This window comes from Dreissena polymorpha, chromosome 13, assembly GCF_020536995.1.
Source record: "Dreissena polymorpha isolate Duluth1 chromosome 13, UMN_Dpol_1.0, whole genome shotgun sequence".
Taxonomy (NCBI): Eukaryota; Metazoa; Mollusca; class Bivalvia; order Myida; family Dreissenidae; genus Dreissena; species Dreissena polymorpha.
The window spans coordinates 20089671-20100143 of record NC_068367.1 but is presented as its reverse complement, the minus strand read 5'-3'; the positions used below and the strand labels follow the sequence as shown (position 1 = coordinate 20100143).

Below are 10473 nucleotides of genomic sequence, written 5' to 3'. Positions count from 1 at the left end.
GACAGAATACTTAGCCGGCTTTTGATTACATGTACTTATAAAGCGTAATCTTGATTATTTCCGTCTGGCGAAACGCACATGCGGATCTTTAGGCACGATACAGTATTACATGGTTAATTGCGTTGAAAGCCTTCTTAAAAACAATAGATTCACCAACCGACAAACACTAAATTATAATACACATGGGCACGCAGCATATTTCCTATTACTACTGTAAATAGGATACTTTCAGACTCTAAGTGGGGAAAAGTTGACCAGTTAAATGATTCAAAACGGGCCTTGAGTTGCTTCATTTCATAGAGAAATGTGGTTAACAGGTCTTGCTATTTATTAAAGGTATGTTGACGTAAAATCCAATTCCCACTGTCCAGTCCGTTTCCTGGAAAGAACCGGCACTTGGTGTCTTTGATGGAGATAATGCGAACGCTCCCCGAATAGGAATCAAACCCATCAACTCCCGATCCTTAGGCGGACAGCTCATCCACAACACAACCGCGATTTATGAAAGTTTCAGCAAATTTTGTTGACTATTCATTTTTGGTTGAAACTTTGAAACTAGATTCTTATAACACAACTTAAACAATATAATATAACCAGCGATTTTGAGTAAAAGTTCATCTTAAGGACATATCACTTTCTGAAATGATTGAAAATGCTTTGAAAATTGGATACCAATTTTTCTGCTACCTTTATAACTGTGATTTAAAATTAGTTATATATCAGTCACCACTGGAGTTTACAATATTAAACTGCATACTCAAATTGAATATGTCCATTAATTAGTTCTATGACCTGTGAAACAATAGCCAAATCGCTGTGCGTCCAAACACAACTTGGAGACCAATTTGGCCCAAACTTTTTGTTCACACGTAAAAATGAACATCTGAAGAACAAAGTCTTAGAGAATTGTAATGTAATTTACCCCCGTTGAGAAGAACAGCCCCTAATTAACACGTCTCACACTAATGACGTTCGGTATCGCCATTTTTTTCATTCATAACAAAATGTAAACAAACCAGCATGCCTCGAAAATGACACTAAAAAACTTTTTTGTACATCAAAACTACTCACATTTACAAAATATTAACTGTTATGAAAAATGCATACCTTGAAATGAACGATCACAACATATTTCTCAGCTATGACGCCTAAATAAAGACGATGAAAAATTTACATGACGATGGTTTTCCATTTTTACAACCGTATAACTGTATTAATACGCCGCACGCATCACGAACGATAACTCTGTATGTTGTTGTTGTTTTTTATATAAAAACACTAAAAATGTGATAAATACATCATGCATACAGTTTTTTCTGATGTCTATTTGCATTTTATTCGTAATATACTTAAATTAATATCCAAAAAACACAAATATAACTGCTTTTCAATTTTTTTGTTGAAAGATTTTATTTTCTTGCACGAACATCCGGGTTTTTTAAATGTATGTCATTCGGTCCACTTCCGACGATGTTAACAACAGTCAATAACAAGTGTTATCGACAAATTGGTGTTGGTGAGTTAACCTGTTGTTGATCAAGGTAAGTTAATCATTGGAATACGTTTATTAACTAATATAAACATTATTCTACCAACCGTTTAATTCTTTTGTGTTTCGATGTTTCGATTTACATAAGGTAAGTTTCACCGTGTATCATAACGTAAAATTACGTGAATGAAAATTGAGAAAAGCATGGTGGATCATACATGTCACAGTGTGTAGCGAATTCGACTAAGATATTGTTTAGTGCTTTAAACTTCATTTTTTGTGTACTCTTGTGTGTTACAATTGTTTTAATTATGGCTGTAATGAATAACGGAAAGTCTGGAAGAAATAGAAGGTTGTTTGGACAACCTGTTGGCCGCAACAGTCAAAAAAATAAGAGAAAACAGTCAGCTTTATTTCGCCACATGAAAGAAAAATACAAAACTGGTGTTGATAAACATGTAAGTCCATATCAAATAGTGAAAATTACAAATAATTGTGGAACAAAGTTGGTAGTGCGTCGCATAAGATGCAATTCTGCGGGGAGCAGCAGGCTACTAAAGAGTGGTAAGAATAAATTGAAATATAAAATTAATAAAGAAAGCCCCATGACTCTTAAATATGAAAAGTGCAAGAGTGGACTTTTTAGCATTTTGATGGCCATATGTGCTGGATGTAACAAAGAGTTCAAACTTGAAACAAGTAAAAGACAGGGTAATGGACTTTTCGACGTTAATGTTAGAGCTGTTTGGGGAACTATGGCAAGTGGAGGAGGTGCAACTGACCTGCAAGAACAATTAAGCACTTTAAATATACCTCCTTTAACATCAAATATGTTTTCTAGCTTGGAACACACTATTGGTGAATGGTGGTCAAAGTCCATTAAAGATGAAATGTTGAAGGCTGGTGCAGAAGAGAGGCGTAAAGCTATTGAAAAGGGGCATTTTCATGAAGGAATCCCATATATTACTGTCATGTGTGATGGTGGGTGGTCCAAAAGGACACACAAACACACATACAACGCATCAGGTGGTGTAGCTGTTATTTTCGGAGCAGAAAACAAAGAAACTATTGTACATTGGTGTCAGAAATAAATATTGCATATTGTGCTCTAGGGCAAAAAACATGAATACTGAAGTTAAACCACATCAATGTTTTAAAAATTGGCATGAAAGTTCTCAGGCAATGGAAACAGATATCATAGTTCAGGGCTTCCTTGAAGCAGAATCAACACATGGACTGAGATACATTTACATGATAGGGGATGGAGACAGTTCTGTGTATCCCCAACTTCAAGAACAAATTCCTGTATGGGGTAAAAGTATAAACAAAAAACTGGAATGTGCAAACCACACGTGCAAATGCTTAAGAGCAAACCTGGAAAAGCTTGTGGCTGAAAAACCTCACCTAAAAGGAAAAGGAAAACTTACAAAACTGAATCGGGTAAGGCTCACAACCGCTGTGAGATGCGCTATAAAAAAGAGATCTTCCGAAAATGACTCTAAACAATTGAAAAAAGACATTATAAACTCTATATATCACATTTTAGGCTTTCATGATAAATGTAGCAATTTCTGCACCAAGAAGATTGAAAAAGAAAACATTGAAAGTGTTGAACAATTAACCAATGAAAATGGAGATAATGATTATTTTAATGAAATTATAGACGAACAATATGAATTTTGGAAATTGCCTTCACATCTTGAAATGGAAAACAGCCGAAATGCATTAAAGAAACAGTGTCAAAAGGCGGAAATAACAGAAGTAGTAAGGGATGTGCAAGTATTTTTAAACCGAATTGCAAACAAAAGCGATCGTTTGATAGGAAATTTTACCACCAATTTATGCGAAAGCTGGATGTCAATAAGAGCAAAATTTGATGGAGGAAAGGTTGTGAATCGATGTGGAAGAGGATCTTGGCACGCACGATGTTTTGGTGGTGCTTTGCGAAAAAACCTGGGTGAGGAATGGTCTGTAAGAACATTTAAACATGTAACCAAAGAACAAGGTGGACAGTATTTTTTTGAAGCTGTGCACAGACAAACAAAGAAAAATTATGCAAGTGCCAAATATCAGGCTAAACCAGAAAGTAAATCATTAAGACGTAAACGTAAATTTCAAAATTTGAAGGAAAACACTTGTAAAAAAGCTAAAATTAACTATGGCAGCAATTTAGATGATTCACCTGATGTACCAGCAGACCAACTCAAAATTGTGTGTGACCAATTTTATGAATGTCAAATATTAAAAACAGATACTGAAATAATCGATATTGAAAAAAAAAACCATTAATCAATCCCAATCAGAATTGTGGAAAAAGAAAGAAGTATTAGGCTAACTAGCTCCAACTTTGGAAAGGTTATTTCTCGCCGCAACACAAATGTATCTACAGCTTTAGTAAATAACATGCTGTATTCCAAATTCTCTGGTAACATCCATACAATAAGAGGACTGGCACAAGAGGACAATACTATAATAGAATATAAAAATGTTAAAGGAAATGTTGAAGTGCAGAGAACTGGATTGAGAATTTGTAAAGAACACCCCTTTCTAGCAGCTTCAACTGATGGAATTGTCTTATCAAAAGAATCTAATGGTCTTTTGGAAATAAAGAATCTGCTGCAAACAAATTCATATTTAATAAAAGAAGCTGTGGAAAAAGTGCCAAATTTTTGTTTGGAATGTGTAAAAGGGAAAATTCAGCTTAAAAAAACCCATAGCTTTTATTACCAAATTCAAGGACAATTAAATATCTTTGAAAAACCATGGTGTGATTTTGTGGTAAGACGATCAAAACCATATGACATGTTAATTGAACGAATACAAAGGAACTGTAAATAATGGGAGACGCAAATGTTACCCAAATTGCTAGCCTTCTATATGAAGTTCATGCTTCCTGAAATAGCCCTCCCAAGAATGGGAACATATACTGGAATTAGACAACCAAACAAACCATGGGTAAGTGTTGTCTACATTTATATGTTTTATGCTACCCCCTAAATTATTTTTGTGGGTATCATATATTTATCTGTCTGTTTGTCTGTCTATCTTAACAACAGTTACTAAATAATGTAATTCAATGACCTTCAATGGTAGATTCACCACCAAGAGGAGATACACATACTATCAGCTTGTCCTAGTCTGATGATTTGTAACAAATGTATGTCCCTCACAAAGTTACCTTAAATTTTATATATATATATATATATATATATATATATATATATATATATATATATATATATATATATATATATATATATATATATATATATATATATTTGTGTTTTAATATTCCTTTCTGGGTTATGCACTGACATCAATTTTATAATTTAGCTTTTTCCTAATACAATTACATTCTGACATATTTTAAGAAAATTAAATTTTATAACAATGCAACATTTGATGAATTTTATAATAATACAGAATTTCACATTTTTAATTAATGATTTTTATTAAAATAAATGAAATTTTTCATATATTATTTCATCTTTATGGTTTAGTGTTATGCAGAATTCGGGAACATGAAAAGGGTAAACATTATGTAATACAGAACTTTAAGATTTAACTTAATAAATGTTTATTTACTTCATTTCAGTTCATTCCTAGTCAACGAGTTGAATTGACGAAGACAAAATGTACAAGTGTTTCCAAGCCATTAGTAAAACCGTCAAAATTGGTAGTACATGTAGATGATCAAATAGCGGGTCCATCCCATCTATGCGATGATACATTGACTGATGTCAATAACTATTCAACACCAAAGGTATATAATATATATATTTATGATTTACTATTATTGACAAAACAATTTTTTAATAAAGATTTTGGTAATTTTGGTGATGCTTTCAATTTAATTTTAGTAACATAGTGAAATATTTAATAATGTACATTGAAAAAACTTAATTACCATCTATGCTTTAAAAGAAGTTACATTAGATACACTGTTACTCCAATATATCGCGGATGACGGGGTCCAAGCCATGCAACAGCGTTATACACGGCAACATTTGAAAACCTAATGACTAAACGATAAATAGTTCATAATGAAAAATTTATATTTTGTCACTATGTTTTTAATGGCAAATTACGTGTAAAACAACAAAAGTCAATTGACATATGCATTTTTAGAAAAATGAATTAAATTCCTCATATGCAAACTGTAAAAATAAAAAATTAGTAAAAATGTAGGCATATTTAAATGTGGATTGTAGATTTTCCTTGTAACTTAGACAAATAATCATCTAAATTACATTTATTGTTGGTTGTTATTAACTCATCTTGCTAAGATAATTAATAACTTACAGCAAAATATCATTTTTATGTCCCCGGATTGATTGATCAGTAGTATATTGTTTTTGGCCTGTATGTCTGTCATTGTATGTGTGCCAATACAAAAGCTTAACCTGTCCTTGGTTATGAATTTTGAAATATTTAATATAGCAACTTTATATTTGGCATGCATGTGTATGTCATGGAGCTTCTGCACATTTTGATTGTTGAAAGGTCAATGTTAAGGTCATCCTTGAAGGTCAAAGGTAAAATATATGGGTTCAAAGCACAGTAGGGCCTAGGGGGCATTGTGTTTCACAAACAAAGCTCTTGTTTTAATGTACAGAAATTATTAAAGTAATCATGGTTATCGCTGTATGAAGATGTCTGTATTTGTAATTACTCACTATATTTATACCCCCTTCGAAGAAGAGGGGGTATATTGTTTTGCACATGTCGGTCCGTCTGTCCGTAGGTCTGTCTGTCCGTTCACCAAATGGTTTCCTTATAATAACTCGAGAACGCTGAGGCCTAGGATAATGAAACTTCATATGTACATTGATCATGACTGGCAGATGACCCCTATTGATTTTCATGTCAAAGGTCAAGGTTACAGTGACTTGAATACACTTCAACTGACAGCCCATTTTCTTTATGTTTTAGGTTGAGCAATATGGTTTAAGGATAGATCTATGACATACCAACTCTGGGCTTAGTAGAGCAATATGTATCAATTTCTAAATTTCCATTTGAGTCGCCTTGTGAGAAAACTGGGCATATTGCATGTGCGTAAAGTGTCGTCCCATGTTAGCATGTTCAATTCGCACAGGCTAATCAGGAACAACACTTTTCAATTATATGACATTTTTTGTTTAAATGCATTCTCTTCTTAGCAAAAATCCAATTGAGACGGAAAGTGTTGTCCCTGATAAGACTGTGTGTACTGCACATGCTAATATGGGAAGACACTTCAAGCAAATGCATTATGCACAGTTTTTTTAACAAGGCTCATTTAAATGTCTCCTGTGTGATATGACTTCTAAGTCAATAGTAAACCATTCCTGAAATTAGCAATATCTACTGGTTAGTAGGCAGGAACAATAGTTGATATATAAAAGCTTATTAAAATTATATCCAATATGTATTTTTTTAGGACCCCGAAGGAGGGCATATAGTGATCGGTCCGCCTGTCTGTCCGTCTGTCCTTCCGTCAAACTTTGTTTATTTGGCAATTAATGTTTATGTTGATAGAATTTCATGTTAGTTGAACATGCATGTAGTCTGATTATTCATGTATACATTTTTTTTACCTCATCTGAGCACAATGTGCTCATGGTGAGATTTTGTGATCGCCTTTTGTCTGTTGTGGGGCTTGCGTCGTTTACATTTGCCTTGTTAACACTCAAGGTCGCAGTGGTGTAGTGGATATGGTGTCAGCCTAGTGACCGGGAGGTCATGGGTTTGTTCCCACTGTGGGAGCGTTCTTTACATGTCCCTCAAAGACACCAAGTACTGGTTCTTGGCCCAGGAAACGGACTCAAGAGCGTTTATATAAGCCTTAGGCTTTAGATGCAATCGATCTAAAATAATAGGTTTAATTAACACTCTAGAGGTCACATTTATGTTCCATCTTTATGAAATTTCATCAGATGATTGGTGTCAATGATATCTTGCATGATTTTTAAAATAGTAAGGGTTGCTTTAAACACATGTCCACCAGGGGGCGGGCGGTGCATTTTTTCTTTTATGGCTATATATGGCTGTAGTAAAACATTGCTATCAATATAGGCCACATTTATTGACCGATATTCATGAAAGTTTGTCACAAGAATTATCCTAACAATATCTCGATTGAGTAAAATAATTGTTCCAGTTGGTTGAAAAACATGGCCACCTGGGGTTGGGTCATTTTTCCTTATATGGCTATTGAAAAAACTTGTTTGCACTTTTTATGTCACATGTATTGTCCAATCTTCATGAAACTTTTTCAAAATTTTTGTTTTAATGTCGAATAATAATATTTTGGATGTGTACGAAAATGTATCCGGTCTGTTGAAAAAGACCGCCATGGTGTTCACTATTCATGAAAGTTGGTTAGAACATTTCTTATAGTGACATTTTGGGATGCACAGGCCAGGTCAGTTCCTTTCAATCTCTCGTGAGCGACTTTGGGCCTTTCAGGCCGTCTTGTTTATAAATAAAATGTTTTTATAGGAAGTTTGCACCAATAAAAGGACTGGTCGATGCAAAACAGCAAAGTTTGTTGGTCGACAGATTCGACACAAATGGATTGTTGATAAGGAAACCAAAAAGAGCAAATGGTATATTGGAACAGTGATAGATGTAGTATCAGGTAATTATTATAAATATATAATTGTTTAATCAATTAATTTAACTCTTTGGTCCGCATACAAATTAATGTGGCTTGCAATATACAACCTTTGAAAACATGGTTACTAAAAGAGAAATATTTCATAATGACCAATATCTCATTTTTTCAATACCTTTTCAAAGGGCTAATGATGTATTAAAAACCTAATATAGCACATATATGTACATGTATACTAAGGCTTGTAATTATTATGTTTTATATACCACTGTAATAATTTCACATTAATTTACCAATTGTCCTGTTATAAACAAGGATATTAAAAAATGTTAACTAATGTATGCAAAATAAAAAAAAATGTTTATGATAAACTGCTTATTTATTAAAATAAGTCTTTGTTACCATCAATTTTTATATTGAAAAAGATGATATTATTAAAGTTTGTGATAAAAGTAGGAATTGTTAATTATTATTTTTTTTTTAAATACTCATGATGCGCAATTTATTATTTTCTCACAATAGGCTATCTTGCAATTTTATATAATTTATTGAAGGTTTTCAACCTGCAAAATTGTATCAAGTAGAAATTAATTTTACCGTATGGAAAATAGAAAGCCATAAGACAATAAGAATTTGCAAATGCTGATTTTTTGTATTTTTTTTCCACATACCTATCCTGAAGATTCTTCAGATGCCTTTTGTATTTGGAAAAGGATTGAAATATTTAATGCGTTTGTTTAGGAAACGACGGTGATCCACAAGCGGTACATGAAGTCCTGTATAAAGGAGAAGACAGCCCATATGAGCTGGATGGTCTTCAACGGGATTTAGATGAAGGCTCGTTGAAGTTCGTTGATATATAGACAAGAAAACATTGCGAAAAAGGTATATTTATTTGTCATTAGGTAAATTGATAAATCAGTTATTAATATATTAATTGGCATGGAAATTTCAGAAATGTGCTATTTCTCAAAATTAAATGAAATGACATAAAACAATAATAGCATATATGGATAGTGCCATCTCAATGGTTTAAAGAAACACTGAACAAAGTCAAAATTGGATGAATTTGAATGCCTCCAGTGTTGCTCCAATCCAATACTTAAATGTAACCAATGGAATAAAAGTATAAATAATTTAAAACTGCAATTTTTCCTTTTTGTCAATATTTATTATAAGTGTTTAAGGCACTTGACATGACATGGTCTCTATCTGCATGGATTGAAATCTTTGTATGAACAATTTGAATGCCCCCGGTGTGGTGCCATTTAGCAGTCGAAATGTCCGTCAGTATGTCCGTCCGTCTGAAAATTTTAACATTGGCCATAACTTTTGCAATATTGAAGATATCAATTTGATATTTGCAATGCATTTGTATATCATGGATCTGCACATTTTGATTGGTGAAATGTCTAGGTCAACGTCATCATTCAAGCTAAAAGGTCAAATATATGGGTTCAACACAACGCATTAGGGGACATTGTATTTCTGACAAACACATATTTTGTTTAATCCTTGTATGACAAAGTTGGATTTGTGGCATCACTGAAGCAACCTTAATTGCATGTTACAATGCTTAATCAAGTGGTGTATTATTTCATCATCAACTTTGCATTTCATTAAGACAAATACTAGTAATGTGCTGTTTACCCTATATAAATAAATTTAAAAAAAATTAAGTGCACATGTATTACAATTAGTGTATATGTAGTGTGAAGGCAAAATGGTAGAATAACAAAATGAATACATTCAGTGCATGTACAAATTATTACAAAATTTAGTAAAACCTGCAATTAAGAGATAATGTAATAGGTTTATATTGTTGTAATGTAACATTTATTGAAACATGTTGAAACAGTGTACAAAACTAAAATGAAGATGTATTTGTGAAACACTATGTCCCCCAATATATTTTACTTTTGACCTTGAATGATCACCTTGACCTTGAAGTTTTACCAATTAAAATGTGCAGATCCATTAAATACACATGCATGCCAAATAGCAAGTTGCTATCTTCAATATTGCAAAAGTATGGACTATTTTAAAGTTTGTTTGAAAAAAAAGACATGGCAAAAACAATATGTCCCCCAGTATTATGTGGGAAACATAAAAATATTATTAATATACACAAAATCATGCTTTCCACATTTCTGTATATATATTATATTTTTAATAATTTGTCATTTCTGGCCCACCATACTTTTTCAAGAGAACCATTTGTTTACATTTTGTTCTTAAAAAATGACTTTATAAAGGAGACTTTTTAAATGTTTCTAGTGAATTATATTTAATAATACTCTAACATAATGTTCTACACTGGTATAGGTTCCAGCTGCTGTCAGTGGATATATGAATACACAAAGAAAATAAGGACTTACAACTCCCA

The 10473-nt window shown here is 32.7% G+C and overlaps 1 protein-coding gene across 2 annotated transcripts; it reads left to right on the top strand.

The window, feature by feature from the left end:
• Positions 1 to 1451: 1451 nt before the first annotated feature.
• LOC127854443 (uncharacterized) lies at positions 1452 to 8046 on the top strand. 2 transcript variants are annotated; one of them, XR_008037071.1, is made up of 3 exons: positions 1452 to 1541; positions 5085 to 5252; positions 7973 to 8046. XR_008037071.1 is itself a non-coding variant. In XM_052389486.1 (3 exons), the coding sequence occupies exon 1, from the start codon at positions 2612 to 2614 to the stop codon at positions 3776 to 3778; it is 1167 nt and encodes a 388-aa protein (XP_052245446.1). In that variant the 5' UTR covers positions 2604 to 2611; the 3' UTR covers positions 3779 to 4444; positions 5085 to 5252; positions 7973 to 8046. The 2 variants fall into 2 exon arrangements, 1 of the variants encoding a protein (XP_052245446.1); XM_052389486.1 differs by lacking the exon at positions 1452 to 1541 and adding an exon at positions 2604 to 4444.
• The last annotated feature ends 2427 nt before the right edge of the window (positions 8047 to 10473 follow it).